Source organism: Mandrillus leucophaeus, unplaced genomic scaffold, assembly GCF_000951045.1.
Source record: "Mandrillus leucophaeus isolate KB7577 unplaced genomic scaffold, Mleu.le_1.0 Scaffold94, whole genome shotgun sequence".
Taxonomy (NCBI): Eukaryota; Metazoa; Chordata; class Mammalia; order Primates; family Cercopithecidae; genus Mandrillus; species Mandrillus leucophaeus.
In genome coordinates, this window is record NW_012110252.1 from 3,991,356 (window position 1) to 4,008,663 (window position 17,308).

The 17,308-nt window shown below is 44.3% G+C and overlaps 2 protein-coding genes across 6 annotated transcripts in view; one reads left to right on the plus strand and one right to left on the minus strand.

Moving 5' to 3' along the window:
- The window catches only part of LYPD1 (LY6/PLAUR domain containing 1), a 32,247-nt gene extending 23,398 nt beyond the window's left edge, over positions 1–8,849 (plus strand). For all 5 annotated transcript variants that reach the window (XM_011970304.1, XM_011970303.1, XM_011970302.1 and 2 more), the window contains one exon: positions 7,432–8,849. In XM_011970304.1, coding sequence (XP_011825694.1) covers positions 7,432–7,667 — 236 coding nt within the window. In that variant the 3' untranslated portion in view covers positions 7,668–8,849. The remainder of the gene's footprint in view (positions 1–7,431) is intronic.
- GPR39 (G protein-coupled receptor 39) overlaps positions 7,160–17,308 on the minus strand; it is a 254,405-nt gene continuing 244,256 nt past the window's right edge. The window contains exon 2 of the mRNA XM_011970299.1: positions 7,160–8,601. Within this exon, the coding sequence (XP_011825689.1) occupies positions 8,105–8,601 (497 nt within the window). The 3' untranslated portion in view covers positions 7,160–8,104. The remainder of the gene's footprint in view (positions 8,602–17,308) is intronic.

Here is a 17,308-nt window from a genome sequence, read left to right on the forward strand (position 1 = left end):
TCCAATCAAAATGTGTATCATTTACGACATGGAAAGTCATTTTCAGCAAAATGATTAGAAGGAGCATGGCATGTGAAAACAGAAATCTTAAAGTCTTAAATCTGAGTCTACAATCACCTTCTTTAAAAAAATTACGAAATTATCATTGCAGTTAACTCTTGGGAAAGGTAAGAGTACAAGACTGTGAGATTGTTGTAAAACGATTACAACAGTTGATGGAATTCTAGTTCTTAGACTGATGGAGGATTTACAAGTGTTCCTTTTATGACTGTGCTTCGTAACTCACATACATGTTATCAAATAATACGTAACAAAAGAACCCCCCTCACCAGGGGCTTTACTCCTATTAGTCCATTTAACATGGAAGGATCATTTGTAATGTCTGTAAAGCAGGGAGAACAGACAATGGCGCGGAAGTATTTTTGTGGCATCGATTTGGATGCATTTCAATCCAAATTTATATTTAATTCCAGTGCGTAGGGTACAGAGGATCCAGTCTGTTTTTCCTTATTTCCACATCTACCTTTTCAACAGAACTCCTGAGACTGTAAATTCCTTTATAGTCTGATTTCTTGGGTCCCAGGGAATAGGTACAACGGCTACAGTGGAATGAAGTGCCTGGGAAGGAACCTCAGTATTTTATTTATCCTTTCCTTCATTCCTTGGCATGCCCATCATTCACATCCAAATAAATAAGGCAGATTAATACAAATGACTTCCTCAGGGAGAACAATTTGTGGTGTTTTTAAAGCAAGCACGCATAGCCACCCGTCTCAATCCAAGAGCCCCCAGGAGGCCATCACCTCTCTAAAGACTTAAAGAGGATTAAAGTTTTAAACGCTGGGTGGCTTGATTAATTTGGTGATAGTGGGTGGTGTGTTCCACGGGCACGCTCCTGGTCTGTGGATTAGAGCCGTGAGAAATGACTTGGCCTTGGCAGGACACATCTCTGCCCCTGCACGGTGGAGCGGCTGGGAGCTGGTCCAAGCTGGGATTATCCGAGCCACGTTTGATGGACAGCCCTTCATCCACCAGTGGAGCCTTCTAGCTCTGGGTCTGCATCTGCGTTAACTAAGATCAGAGCCTCTCACAGTTCTGCCTTTGTCAACCGAGGCCTGGAGGTGAATTGTAGCTTTATGTAACCTCTGTTACCCAGGCGACACCAGCCTAGGAATAAAGTCCTACTCAAAACCAGTCAGAAAAGCACCTCCGGACCTCCTTCAAATAACCCGCTTTCCTTCTGTCATCTTCTCCTTTTCTTTCCTTCATTTACTCATTGATTCCTTTGGTAAATACTTGTGTCATTATGTGCCAGGCACTGTTCTGATTGCTGGAGCTTACATTCTATTAATAAAGACACATTAGTAAAATATGTAGTGTATTAGAAGCGATTAAGAGAAAAATCATGCAGGGAAGAAAGGCAGGAAGCATCTCTCAGCTCTTTGGGGAAGTCTCCAAATGGTGTCCCTCCCCTGTTCTTGGTCATGACCTTCTCCTACCCTAACCCAGCAGTGGTGGTTTCTGAGGCCAGCCATGAGGGTTCAGGGAAACCGGGCCCATGTCCAGCTAGAATGCCAGCCATCCCTTACTGCCCATGTTGCTGCTGCAGTTGTGCTGAACCGTGGTGTTCTTTGCCAGACGTATCTCATATTTCAGAGATGTGTCATCGTGTTGTGGACCCCTGTCAAACAATTAAAAGTGGTTCCTGACTACCACCCAGCCCTAAAGGAACCACATTGTTTGGTGCATTGCCTCTGGACCTCTTGCGGTGGTATGACTTAAAGATGGCAACTCACACACTTAGGTGTGTGCACAGACATCCCCCTGCAGACACAGCACTGGAGCACGTATTGTATTGCTTTGTGGTTTCTTTCTTAAATGGTATACTTAACTATCATTCTGGAACTGTCATTGAGAACCTTCCAGATCAGAATAGAGCTCTGTACTTTTCTTCAACTGCTGCTTACCATGTATAGTATAAATGTACCTTTTTCCTATTAAGGATGTGAAAGTGTGTTTTGTTTTGAAGGTACATGGTAAGGAATGGTACTGTTGGATTTGTACATTTTGAATTATGGATCCTTCTGACTGCCCTTACGCCAGTCTCTGCTCCCACCAGCAGTCCATGACAAGGCCCTTGTTTTACTCACAGCTCCTCTTCCCTCAGGCTCAGACCTGATCTCATGGGGTCCGGGTTAAAGGAAAAGCAGAGAGAACCACAGGCACAAGTACCCCTGCCCTGTGACCCTGAGACTTGGACTTTGGGGTAGCTCCTGGTGGCTCTTTTCTTCAGAGTGTCATTCCCTAGAGCCCTCTGGTGGACACAGCTAGGGAGGAACTTGTACTACACTGAGAAAGAACCCATTTCAGGATGGTTCATTGGGGGTGTTTATTTACGTCATTTTAAAAATGATACTTTACTCTCATGGTTCTGATTTTAAATGGTAAGAAAGGGTCAAAAGTTTTTTCCCACTCCTCTCCTGTGGCCACGTAGAATCTCACACCAGAGACAACCAATGTTCTTTTTTGTGTATTCTTCCATAAATTTTTATGCATATGCATGCAAAATGTGTGTTTAATTTTTATTTTCCCCAATGGATGCATGTTATAGCATGGTAGGCAGTGTAGTATAATGGTTAACAGCATAGATTAGAAATCCAGATCTCCTGGGCTTAAATCCCAGCTCCACTACATATTACCTGAATGGCCCCTAAGCAAATTACATAACCTATGTTTGCCTCAGTTTCCCCACTTGCAAAATGAGGATTACTGCTAGAGTTACTACAAAGATTAAATGAGTTAATATTCATAAAGCTCTTAAAACTGCATCTGAAGCACAGTAAGAAACAAACTCGTTAAAAAAAAAAAAAAAAAAAAGGGAAGGAGAGAAAAGGAAGGAAGGAACTGTCCAGACATACTTTGCTTTGTTTTAAACTCAGTATCTTTTTCTGTGGCTTTGTGGAATTGCATTGTGCCGATAAGACACTGGAAGTTTACCAGTGCCCTGGTGATGGATAGAGTGATGGTCTTTTCTTTTTCCATGACACTGTACTCTACCATGAATAACCTTGTGTACAGTCATTGTGTATGTGTGTGAATATGTCTGTAGGATACATACATAAAAGTGGAATTGCCAGGTCACAGAGTACATGCATTTGCAATGTTGATAGCTATTGCCACATTGCCTTCATGGAAATTATACCTATTTACTCTCCTAACCAACAATGTGGCAAAGGGCCTTTTTCTAAGACTCACGCAGTGTTTATAATAAACTTTTAACACAGTGTTCATAATAAACTTTTAAATCTCTGCCGAAGTGATAGTGACATCTCAGTGTAGTTTTAATTTGCATTCTTCTTATGATACGAGAGGGTATCTTTTCATGTGTTTCAAAGCTCTGTTTCTTTTTCTGTGAACTGTCTGTTCATTTGCTTTCTCTATTTTTCTAATGAGTTATTTATTCCTTACTGATTTATTATTTATTCCTTACAGATTTCTAGGACCTTTTTACATATTAAGGAAACCTGCTTTGTGATTGGAATTACAATTATTTTTTCAAATATTTCACTTGTTTTTTTAGTCCTACGTATAGGGATTTCATTAGGCAGAGTTTGTGTGTATATGTGTATAGTGTAATTTTTCAGTATTTTCTGTAATGGCTTCTGGGTGTTGTGTCATAGAATAGCTTTTACAACTCTTACATAAAACTCCCAAGGTTCCAAAGTGTCATTTAGTACTTTTATGGGTTTCTTTCCCCCCAACATTTAAATCTTAGATCTACCTGGAATTTATCCTAAGCATGTGAATGATGGAACTGTTCAGGAGTTCTAAGTCCTCATTGGGCCCTCCCCGCCTGGCAGCATTCCTTATTTCCTTCCAGTGTGAGTCTTTATTCTACACCCCCCTCTTCCTTGGTGCCTCCGAGTCTCTCCTGTGGCTTTCTTCACCAGTTGCATCAGTGCAGGCAGCCATTCGTGTCTAAACCCCAGGGGCTTTTTCTGAAAGCTACCTAGCAGCCTGTGTGGTCTTCAATCACATGTTCCTCACAGGGCAGCTCTCAGCAGTCCCCAAAACCATCCCCGTTTGTCCTTGGACCTCCGTTCCCATGCCAGCCTGCCCGCTGAAGTGCCTACAATGAACCTGGACAGTTTATCTGAAGCCGTGGGAGAGGTGGCTTATTTCCACTTCTTTGCAGACTGAAACATCAGCCTTTCCAAATATCAGTCCCTCTGCCCCAGCGTCACCACTCAGCCCCATCCCACCTCTCTCAAAGGAGGCACCGTGTTATTTCCACCACAGGAATTTTCATCAAAAGGATAAGTAAAATGCCTTTGTTTTCTGAAAGTCCCTCTTTAATCTCAAATTTCCCAATTTCTATTAGCGCCACAACTCCTACCTGCTTCCTCTGCCACTGTCCAGTTTAGAACTAGCACACTTTTTCTTCTTGAATGTCTCCAAAGTCAGCTCCTCCATAGCCCGACACCAGCCAGTTGCCTGTCACTTACCTTGATGCCTAGGTCCGCATTTCCTTTCATCTGGTTAGAAACCTCTTCGAAATCACATCCAGTCTCACCCAAAGCATCTCTCGTGCCAGTTTCCAGACTTAGACCTTAAGCAAAGGAGGCTCATAGGAGCCCACAGCTACCCTGAGCCTCATGGCCCTCATGCCTAGAAGCCTGCTGGCCCTTGGGCCTCCTCAGGATGCCTGGCCTGGAGCAGCCATCCTGGCAATGGACACACCTATCTGACCTCAGATACCTTTCTCTTTCTTCCCTCTTGGAGCATCTAGTAAATGCCCCTTTTCTTATGGAGCTGTCAACCTTCCCCTTCAGAAAACCTCATTGTGGTGCCCTCAGTTCATGAACCACCAACTTGAGAGCTTGTACCTCTCCCGGGCGTGAACCCAGGAGGCTGAACTTTCAGTGAGCAGGGATGGTGCCACTTATGAAGATAAATTGTTTCTGACTAATGACATATGAGGGTCTCAGCAGCTGTAAAGATTATGGCTCTGTTAGTCCATCTCTTCATAATGACATACACTATGTATCCAACTAACCTACCTCATCACTGATCCTTAACCTTGCAAAGTTCGCCTTAAAAATAAGCTCCCAGCCATGTCACTGAATAAAAATGCAAATCGCAGAGTAGCATATAGGATGTGATACTGTTAACAAATGTGTGCGAACACACGGGCCTAATTTCTCCGTGGGCATATATGTAAATGTAGAGAAACCAGCCTGGAAGAAAGCACGCCACACTGATGACAGCATCTGCCTCCAGGGGCACGGTGGAGGGCCTGGACCTGGCAGGGGTACTCAAGGGCCATTTTCACACTATTGACTTTTTTTTAAAGAGAAAAATATATTCAGTAAATTTTTAAGTTTAAAAATTCACTTAAAGAAAAAAACTTCATTGTAGAGGAAGTGGCAAATAAATGCCAGTTAGTGTTTTTCATACTTAGGAATAAAAAGAGTAGAATGATTTCCTAAAAAGGGCCATGGATGGCAAATGTAGAGACTATGGGAAATCTATAAATGGGCAATGCCCTGAAGTGCATTGCTTAGAAATCAAACAGTGCCTCCCACACATAGATACAGGCATCCTCTGTACCTCGGCTCTAGCTTACCAGAGCAGCCACCTTCCAGGATTTTGTAATGGTCTTAGAAAATCAGTCCCTACAAACACGCAGTTAGAGGGGGAAAAATGACATAAAATTGCATGTTTTAAGGTAAATCTAAAGTACTTCTTTACCTCCCGCTTGGAAGTTCTAGGCAGTTTCATTCCTTACTGTTTCTACAGCACCCGAAGTGGCAATTCTCAAGGAGGAGGGAGCCAAAACCAAAACCACACCTGCCCATACACTTGTAGGAAATGAGTGGGTAAGGAGACCCGGTTACTAGTAGGATGCTATATCCCTCAGCTGTGCAAGGCAGCAAGCAGGATTAAGACCTGAATTCTAAGTCTAGCTTTAGTATTAAATATTATCTGTCCAAAAAAAAATCATTAATATAAAATAGCCACATATATGGCCGGGTGCGGTGGCTCACGCCTGTAATCCAGCACTTTGGGAGGCCGAGGCAGGCAGATCACAAGGTCAGGAGATTGAGGCCATCCTGGCTCACACGGCGAAACCCCATCTCTACTCAAAAATACAAAAAATTAGCCAGTGTGGTGGTGGGTGCCTGTAGTCCCAGCTACCAGGGAGGCTGAGGCAGGAGAATGGTGTGAACCTGGGAGGCAGAGCTTGCAGTGAGCCAGGATGGCTGCACTACAGCCTGGGCAACAGAGCAAGACGCTGTCTTATTTAAAAAAAAAAAAAAAGCAAACCACATACATATCCACACAACAAAAGCTATCTTCAGAGTAAAGCCCCCTCCCCCTAAAATATCCCCACCATTTTTGTGGTTAATTGGTAATCCAATTTGCTGCTATACAATAAGACAGTCTTGACAGCATGGAGCCAGAATGCTGGCTTCAAATCCCAGCTGCTCCACTTCCTGTGACCTTGGGCAAGTTACTGAATCTCTCTGGCCCAGAGGCTTCGCATCTGTAAAATGGTAGTGATCACGAGGGCCTCCCTCGTAGGGTTGCTTGGGGTAGTGAAGAAGCTGACACACGACAGCTGTCTGAATAGTGCCTGAGAGACAGGAAAGCCCTTAAATAAGTTCAGCTAGTATTATCTGAATTGAGTAAACTTCCACCTTTAAGAAATCAAATGATTAAGACACCCTAATTTGATGACTATACTGCAGCTTGACGGGCCACACATGCTCTTTGAGACAGGCCCCCTAGTTCGTCTTGGGACACTCCTTTTTGCACCCAGTGTGTGTCACTGAGTGCTAGCTGCGTGGTGCTGGCTTGGCAGATGGCCATGTGTCCTGAGGGCAGAGCGTCTGAGAATTAAGACTGTGAGGGACACACAGCCAGGTGCCCCTTCAGTAGGAATATATTTATTCCCCTTGGGGATTTGGTCTGTCTTCATAGAACCTCAGGATTTCATCAACACATAGTTGAGAGCCATCCCTCTGTGGCCGTTTATAAAGCAATAACAGAGATAAGATCTAGAAGCACTGCTTGTGGTCCTCACTGGCATGAGACAGTTTGAACCAAAAAAAAAACTGCCTTGTACACAATGTGAACTCTGACTTATACAGACCTACATTTTAACAGCTCTTTATTCACTGGTATTGGCATCTCAAATAGCTTTTGGAACAGTTTGGTTAAAACTAATGAAATAGTGCCTGTCTCTTTCACCATCTATCTTGTGTGTTTTCAGTATCAGTGAGACAATCCGAAGCACCTCCCTGGCCTCACCAAGTCTCTGGGCTGGGGGAGGAGTAAGGAAGAGCCGTCCATTTGGATTTGAACAGAGGGACAGGTATCTTTTTTGCCAGTGCACATTAACTCGGCTCCTTTGGGTCTGTGTTGCAGGGATCATGTACCGCAAATCCTGTGCGTCATCAGCGGCTTGTCTCATCGCCTCTGCCGGGTACCAGTCCTTCTGCTCGCCAGGGAAACTGAACTCAGTGTGCATCAGCTGCTGCAACACCCCTCTTTGCAACGGGCCAAGGCCCAAGAAAAGGGGAAGTTCTGCCTCGGCCCTCAGGCCAGGGCTCCCCACCACGGTCCTGCTCCTCAAATTAGCCCTCTTCTCGGCACACTGCTGAAGCTGAAGGAGATGCCACCCCCTCCTGCATTGTTCTTCCAGCCCTCGCCCCCAACCCCCCACCTCCCTGAGTTTCTTCTGGGTGTCCTTTATATTCTGGGTAGGGAGCGGGAGTCCATGTTCTCTCTTTGTTCCTGTGCAAATAATGAGGCAGTGTAAAGCATTCTGAATAAATTCAGTCTGGCTGAATTGTCAGTATGTACTTCAAGGAAGGAGGTGGAGTGAAAGTTCACCCCCATGTCTGTGTAACCAGGGTCAAGGCCATGCTGGCAGAGTCAGCCCTTAGAAGTCACTGAGCTGGGCATCTGCCTTTTGCAAAGCCTCCAGTGTCCATTCCATCCCTGATGGGGGCATAGTTTGAGACTGCAGAGGGAGGGTGACGTTTTCTTGGGGGAGGAGGGCCAGTTCCCACTCAAGGCTCCCTCACTTGACATTCATTCAAACTTCATGCTCCTGAAAACCATTCTCTGCAGCAGAATCGGCTGGTTTCGTGCCTGAGTTGGGCTCTAGTGACTCGAGATTCAATGGCTGGGGTTCGGCCTCACTCTGAAAAGTGCTTAAGAAAACCTTCTTAGTTCTCCTTGCAGAGGACTGGCGCCAGGACGCGACGAAGAGCAGCGGGCGCTGCATGAAGCGGGCGCCGTCCGTGGAGGAGTGCGCGTGGGCGCGCAGGCGCTTCTCGTGGTTGGCGTGCTGCAGCGACAGGCGGCAGCACAGCACCTGCACGAACACCCGCCGAAACTGCTGCGAGGACACCGTGTACAGGAGCGGGTTGATGACCGAGCTGAGGTAGAAGAACGTGTCCGAGAAGGGGAGGAGGATCATGTACGCCCGGAAGTAGGACCTCGTCCAGTCGTGCTTGGGTTTGGCTGCAGCCATGATCCTCCGAATCTGGTTGGGCATCCAGCATACGGCCAGTGTCACAACAATCAGCCCTGGGCAGACACGAGCAGGAGCGGAGAGACAGAAAAGAGAAAAATACAGCATGAGAACACAGTAAATAAATAAATAAAACCATAAAATATTTAGCCCCTCTGTTCTGTGCTTACTGGCCAGGAGATGGTACCAATTTTTTCAGTGTTGGACTTGACAGCTTTTGCCACAAGCAAGAGAGAATTTAACACTGTTTCAAACCCGGGGGAGTTGACTGTGTTAAAGACCATTAAATGCTTTAGACAGTGTATTTATACCGGTTGATGTCAATTTTTTAAAAATGTTTTCATTGGTGTTTGTGTATCCAGAAAGCATTTTATGTTACCCATAAATCTAGTTTTGTCTTTTTGTTTTAAAGAAAAAGATGTATACATGCAGTATAGCTGCATTAGATAAAGCAGTGTTTGTATTTTAAAGGATGTCCGCACAAAGACGACCTAGTGATATTTTTAAATCTAATGGAAGTAGCGTCCCTTTGGCAACAAAGCAGCATATTTAATAACACCGGTTGTGCGTTCGGTTTCAGGGGAAGCAAAATCAGGAATAGCCTGTCACCAAGAATGTTTGCTGGACATATACATGCTAGGTATGCACACCTATAATCGTGATGCTCATATCCGCAACAGCCCATGTGTTTCTTTCAGACACTTTTAGATTCATCATCTCTTCCACCCTCATGTGGGGAAAAAGAATTATTCAGAGATGGCAAATGTAAAACTTCCTTCAAGTTCAGCCAGCAACATGTTCCCTTCCTTTCCAGCTCTGAGCTGTGCTGTCAGCAGCCCAGAAGAAATCAGGCCCTAGAGAAGAGACCACTCAAAGGCCCCTTCTGTAGATCAAATGTTTACTGCATGGACATTTGTTTGCATGTCCACGTTTGTATTCCAACTTATGTAACCACCACTAGTTCTGCAATTCTGACAGCGATAAAGATGCTACACAGACCACAAACAACTGAAATCACAGGTTTCTTGAGAGTTTAGCTACAGTGACAAGAAAGAAAAAAGGAAGATCAGGGTATCTGCGGAGCATTTGCTCTCTTTTTGTAAGAAGCCAAGACACCCAGAATAAATTCCCCTGTGGAGAACTGCTATGTTAAAGCAGGATTTGCATTTTCAGAAATGCTTCCTTCCTCTACTTCAATTGTAGTAAGAAACATTTACTCACATTTTCAATCCTCTGATTGTCTAGGAAACCACAGGGAAGTGACCGTTGGCAATGAATGCTTCCTGCCCATGACCCATGGTAAATATTTTATTAATAAATGGGGGCCAGACATGGTGGTACACGCCTGATATCTCAGCACTTTGGGAGGCCAAGGCAGAAGAATCACTTAAGCCTAGAAGTTTGAGACCCACCTAGGCAACATAGCAAGACCCTATCTCTACCAAAAAAAAAAAAAAAAATAGAAAAACTTAGCCAGGCATGGTGGTACATACACACCTCTGGTCTCAGATACTTGTGGGGCTGAGGTGGGAGGATCACGTGAGCCCGGGAGGTCAAGGCTACAGTGAGACATGAATGTGCCACAGCACCGTAGCCTGGCTGACAGAGTAAAATTCTGTCTCGATAAGCCAATAAATGCTCCAGGAACAAACAGCCACATTCACACATCCAGAGGTGAGCCTCCTGTATGCACTGGCCTGGGTATTCCTTCCCTGCTGTTGGAGGGGACCCTAGCTGTGTTCAAATCCTCCACAAATCCATATGTGAGCAAGGCACAGGTTTCTCCTGTCAACTCCCAGTCTAAACTTTGAAATATAAACCAATTTGTTTATTTTTTTCTTTGAGTTTGCTATCCTGAGAACATCCAGTAAATCTAAAACTAAAATAGGTGAGGTAACATATTGATCTGATGAAAAAATGGTCAAAAAAAAATACCACCTTAATTCAAGAGTTTATTCTGAATCACCTAGTTACAGGTGCTGGATAGGAACAACAACAACAACAATAAAAAACGTATTTCTGATTTTAAAAAATGGGTAAGAAATCAGGGACTTTTTTTCCCACTCCTTTGAGGAGTACAGGTGCCCCCAGCCACCTGTGCTATTCCAAATTTATCTTAAGTTCCTGCTCCTTGTTTGCATCTCATTCAGCTCTGACTGAGAGGCTCATTAATTCTGAAGGAACTAGGAAAAAGACCATACCTGAGGAAGCCACATATTTTGACAAAGTTTGCATATTTTTTTTCCTCTTCCCTGTCACTGCATTTCAGAGAACATCTACAACCATCTTCATCTGAGGAGTTATTGGCCAGAATATGGAAATTGAGTGCCATTTTAGATGTGAACGGTGCTATACCGTGGGAGGTTGTACTTCAGGCGGTGAGAATCTAGAAAGGCGATGAGAAACACCTTGTACTAACCATGAGCTGAACATAGCACAGCTTTTACAGCCAACAGACAAAGGCAGTGAGAAGAGAAGGCAGGCTTGTGAAACAAGGGGAGAGAATGATAACATTGCTTTTCTTCTGTCCTGTCTTTGCTCCTCGTTCTCTTGATCTCTTGTTTATGTGACCCTTACTCTTCTGACAGCTTCCCACATGCACTGGCCTGGTGTCAATTGTCCTTTGCTGATCATCCCATCAAAAGCAGCAGAGTTCAGTAAAAAGCAAGACCCAGCCTCCAGGTACAAGGCAAAGGGCAGGGGTAGATAGTTGTGGCGCGGTTTGTAGCCAGGATAAAATTCCTGCTCTGAAGTCAAAAATGAGCTAAAGTAACTAAGTGGGAAGCAGCTCAGTGTGAACAAATCTAACAGAAAACCAACTCAGAGTCGCAATGATGAGGCAAAGAAGGGGAAGTTCGGTTTTCTGGGTGTAAAAGTAGGTAGATATAACAGCAAGGACAAACTTGTAGAACAGGAGAGACAAAGACCTGAGTTAGAAATGGAGACAGATTTTCACATTGTGCGCCAGATGAGTGTTTTGATATAACCTACAAAAATGCGGAATATTTAGTACTGAGTTTTTCCTATGCCAGTTTCTGTGCTAAGCACTCTGCTAATTTCCCATGCATTTCTCACTCCTAACAACAACCCTGGAGAGCTTTGACCTGGTGAAGTCAAAGTAGTTATTCTCTTAATTTAACAAATGATGGAGTGTAGGCTCAGAGAAAGTTAGTTGCCCAAGTGCAATAGCTAGGACACATCCTTGCCAGACTCCACAATCCATGCTATATATTTTTTCTCAAAACACAATATTGTCTGCTATACATACTTTCAGCTCGAAAAATACAGAAACACAAGCAAGAAAGTAAACACCACAAGTCCACCATGTAAAATGGATACAGTACAGTGCTGTCCACTGAAAATATAGAATGTGAGCCATATATGTAGTTTTAAATTTTCTAGTAGACACATTCAAAGAGAAAAAGAGGTGGGTGAAATCAATTTTAGTACTATTTAACCCGATACACTCTCAAATTATTTCACAGGTAATTTCAACATGCAATCAATGTAAAAATTATTGATGAAATGTCTTACATTTTTTAATACTAAGTCATTGAAACCCAGTATAGCTTTTACTCACACAGTATGCCTCAGTTGGGAACAGACACATGTGAATAGTGTCTACAGTGTTGGACATCCACTGGAAGAATCCTTCCTAGCCCCTCCCCAGAGTAGCAAGACTCCCCAGTTTCCCATTCCCCCAACCATCCCTTTAACAACCACATCCCAGACAGTCATATCAAACCAAGGAAGCCCCAAGGAAGCTCACACATAGCCTGTATTTATTACACTACAATGCAACCACTGCTGAATTAAATTTCTGAGCATGCATTCTCAGCTATAGTGAGGAACAGGTTTAGCCAGTCTTTTCCTAGAAAGCCTTCCATATAAGGGAACTCTAAATCATTTAAAACCTAAATAATCCTGAAAGCACAAGGATGTATTTTGCATTTCTCTTTCTAAACTTTGTCTAGCTATCCTAGAATAATGCAGATCATGCCAACTACTTGGCAGGGCTGTTGGGATAAACTTCCCCTACCTCAACTGGAGGTGGGAAAAATGGCTGGCGCGTTTCTTCCTGTGTTTTGAAAGACAGTTTTGCTCTAGGAAAATGGAGCATTAGGCACAGAGGTACAGCCGATGACAAATGTGAGGTATGGGTCATTGAGCACTGTAATGGAGGTGAGCCTCTCAAGGGAAGAAAACCAAATTTGCCCCCTTGTAAAATTTGCCATTTTATAATGACAAGTAATTGCTTATTTTTACATTAAAAAAAAGTTTGTTGTTCTAGATGATACGCTGTTGAGAATACATACTGCATCCCAAGGTAACTTTCTATTCTGGCAGTTTACAATTGGTTCAACTCTAGCCCAGCTACCCTGTGGCTAACACAAAGCTTTAAAGTCTTATTCACGCCCTAATAGAGTGTATTAAAGATTTGACTAAATGCATGTTTGGCTGCAATCAATATGGATTTGTATATTAGACCTGGAAAACCTCTATAATTCTTTGGTCGGTGTGGCATAATGTACAGCCCGCAGTTAAATAACTTTAGCGTGAACTTGAATGAAGATCAGTGAACTGAACCCACTCATGTAAAGCAGGTAAACTGTTTTAACTGAATTCCCGATAGATCTGTATTATTATACTCCAGAGAGCCTTGCACTCTGGGTTATGAAATACCTTCTTATCTGGTTTTCCACATAAAGTACTTTCATTTTTCCTCCTTGATCACTACACTAAAATGACAAGAGCCATTAGATCATGACACAGATTCATTCTTGGCAGAGTAACGTTGTTTAAAAAACAGAAGTAATGCAGATGTCTACCACCACCCTGAACTGAAGGCTGACATTTCAACAGCATTAGAGGCAGTCTGCTTCGTTTAATCTTAAGAAGCGCATTAAGCTCTGCAGCCTGGGACATGGTGGCATTGATGTATCTGACACCATGCTCTATTTTCTCCCCTCTAACCTTTAAAGTCAAAGTAACTTCTAGTGTGTTCCCCAGAATTCCATCTTAGAGTCATTAGAGAACAGGAGAGCAAGAGGAGACCTTGAGAGCAGCCTTTTAACTCCCTTGTCTTACACATGGGCAAACTAAGGTTAAGTGATTTGCCCAAGATCTCCTGGGGTCAGGGTGGCCATACTACTTAGAACACTGGATTCTACCCTCGATTGCCAAGCAAGCCCATTTTTTTAACTGCAATTTTAGGGTTTTTTTCCCCAGCTTTAGACTCAAGTGCTGACCATTCACAGCATGGGATGCAGCAAGTGGCAGGTGTATACAACACATTTTCTATGCACTGCCTTGCTTCAGTTTTAGAACCAGGTCCTCCAAGAACAGGCATTTGGCAAAACTCTGGAGAACATGTTTCCTGCCCAAAGGAAGGTAAAGTCCCAGCCCAATGGAACGAAAGAAGATTAAAACAAAATATCACTTCAAGTCATGACTTGGTGACCTAGCCTACAGTGACTCCATCTGTCTATTATCTCTCTTCTATCCATTCATCCGTCCATCCATCTTACATAAGTACCGACTAAAAATGGATACTTACCTCTCATTAAGCACAAAATTTCTGGAAAGTTGACTGCCTCCCAAGCAAAGATATTTTGTGTAATTTAAATAAATTCCAAATATTCACTTTTCTACCTACTGTTGGAGTCCCATTTTACAGAATCATTGAAGTCTTGAGGATGCAGGGGTATGTTGATGAGGATTTAGGATTTCTGGGATTATTATATGCCTGCTCTGTCTTCCCCCTGCCTGTTCCTGCCTCTATTTTTCAATTTCTCTCTAATCCTGACCATAGTGAGCAGGGGTTAGACATCTCCATCTCCCCACCAGCCCCTAGCCCCCTCTTATCCCCCCATTCAAGTTCTTTGTATTTTGCTTATTTAGTTGGCAATTGCTTCTTGATGGCTGGGGCCTATTAAGGATCCTGTCCTAGGTACTGATGATACAAAGCTGAGCTGGACAAGGTGGCCACAGCCTGGTTTATCTAAGGGCTAGGAGAATGGTCTGAGCCAAACAGCATTGCAGCAACAAGAAGAGCTGGATGAACATTCCCATAGGCAAGAAGATTCACGCGGACAGTTAAGGAGAGTAAGAGCCTGGGAAGGGCCATCACCAGCAGAGACACGGCATGAGCAGGGGATGGAGAAACACAAAGGCAGCTTACCTTCTGTGAGCAGCAAGGCTCAGTATGGCTGCAACAAAGGAGTGGGCGGGGACAGTGGGAAACCAGCATGGCTAGAGAGCACTCCATCAGGCTTTGTGGACAATAAATTAACTTGCATGTAGTAGGGTGAGGAGCATCTGCTTGTCAACTGACATTTAAATAGCAGTTGCCAGTGGAAAGTAAGCATATGGTTAGTTGAATGAAGAGCCAGAAAGAGACAAATACATCCAATAAAAGATTTTAGCACTTTCTCAATTTATATGTTAGTGTTTGCAATCTGCTTCTGCAAGCCAGCTGAGATGTTGATCTCACTCACTGACCTTGTATGACCTAAGGCGTTCAAATCAGCACCAACCTTGGTTTAGTCTTTAACTGCTGAGACAGAGTTCTCAAAGGAGGGTTCCCTGGAACAGTAGTATCAGCACCACCTGGGAACTTCTTAGACATGCAAATTCTCAGGCTCCAACCCAGATCTCCTGAACCAGAGACGATGAGGGTGAAGCCCATGATCTGGGGTTAACAAGCCCTCTGTTGACTCTGCTGCTCACACAAGTTGGAGAACACTGGTCTAAGAGAAGCATAAATTGAAGTGGAGCCCCTGGCTCAGTGGGCACTGGTAGGGGCCCTAGCACTGTCACTGAAGCCTTTGAAGCATCATGTTTTCATCAGTGTCTACAGTCAGAACAGACGGTAGCTACAAACTCCCTCCCTCTAGTTCCACTCCTAGGCAACCGTCCTGGCAGTCCCACTCACTTCCACACACAGCCCTTCCCCATCCTGTCTCCTGTCTCCCTCTGTCTCCTTTTCCCTTCCCCTTCCTCTTGTTTTTCCCCACCTTTCCTTTTTGGCTTCCATTTCTCCTCCTTCTGTACATGTTTCTCCAGTATGTAAAGCAGTGGCATCTCTTTTCTACTTTTTCCCTCTTGCTCCCTACCCATCTTTGTTCAAGATCACCACAAATCAAGCCATGCGCAGCCATTCCCAGCCCACACCTCTCCCTTCCCATTATTTATTCGGATCATCTTGAGAAGGCAGTTGGGTCAGCTGCAAGCAAGTTCCTTAATAGCTAACAGGGAAGTGGCAGAGAAGGCAGTCTCCACCCATTGCCGAGTTTGTCAAAGGAGGCAGAGAGGCATTGGGAGGCTGCATGGATGGGATGCAGTTGACCACGGACTGATTGCACCTTCCCTGAGAGCTAAATCCAGGTACCACGTCCTCCGACATGGTCTAAGTCCAAGCTAGGACTTTCCTGGAAACCTTGCAATCACTTTTCCAGTGACCCGCAGCTCGGAGCTCTTTGTTTACGCCCTCTTTCCTATTGAGGAATTTCCTAGAGGTGAAGACAGAAGAACTGTTGGGATTTGGTTTTAGAAAGGCACAGGCCACAACTTCAAAATGATATAAATGCCACAGATGGCTGCCTCTGTCCATGAAGACAGAAGGTTTAATGTCTCATCCTTGTTCCAGCTGTTTGATGGAGCCCAGGAAAGAACGCTCTCTCCAGTGCAACTCCATCTACCACGTTGAGTACAGAGGCCTCTGAAATGTGCCACAGAAGCCAGATTCCAAATGGGCTGCAATTTGCTAAGCATTACAGCTATTTCATTCTGCTCTACAAGCTTCAGTACAAGAAGAAAAAACTATCAATCACTACCATAACAAACACATATTTCTAAAATAAACCCTCCTGTCTGAAAACTGTAGGACAGACACTTGCTCTCAAAGTAAATGGCATTTAGGGTCATCATTGTGGTTTAGTGCTCCTGTACCTTTATGATATGTGATAAATGATCACCTGGAATCTGCTAAATAAATATTTTTTCTATGTAGATCTCAACTGTAAGTAGCTGTGTGACTTTCTACGCAATCTATTCTCAATCCACTGATAGTAAGTCCTCCAATGTGGTGTAGCTACATAAACCTGTAGCTATCTCTCAGCCTGGCAGGTGAAGCCAAATGCTTCTTCCCCAGCAACGCACAGCACAGGAGTGGGTGGTGATAACAAGGGGCATGATGTCCTCCAAGCCCACCGGGGAAGCTGCAGAGCATGTAATGAAGACGCTTGCAGCTGGGGCAACCAAAACAGCGAGTCGATGCATACCACACAGGCACTAGCCATGCCACTTATAAACACTGATTAACAGCTGAAAGGCTGCACTTTTAATAGAATTCAGCTCCCTATAAATAGTAGAGAATTAAAACTCTAGAATGCTGGCACTGAAAAGACCTCAGAGTTTAGTCTACTGATGAGCTAGCAGAATCCCCAGAGAAGGGGAATGAGGTGCCCACATTCACACAGCCCATGAGTCCAAACATGGGGCTTCCCAGGCAGGTGCTGTCTGCACTGGCCCAGCTCCCTTTAGAGCCTGGTGAAATCATGCAGCTCTCAGATGAAGCCAGCCAGTGCACTCAGCCAAGCCTCTGCTGCATGGGCGTTTCAGGAGTGTGGAGAAAAACAAGCATGCCTACAGACCCTGCTTTCTCACTGTCTCCTTTCCGGAAGTCACTGAGTGGGCTCCCAGACCCTGGTAGGACCAGCCCCCAAAGCCTGTGACTGAGACAGAGGAGTGACTAGCCAGGGC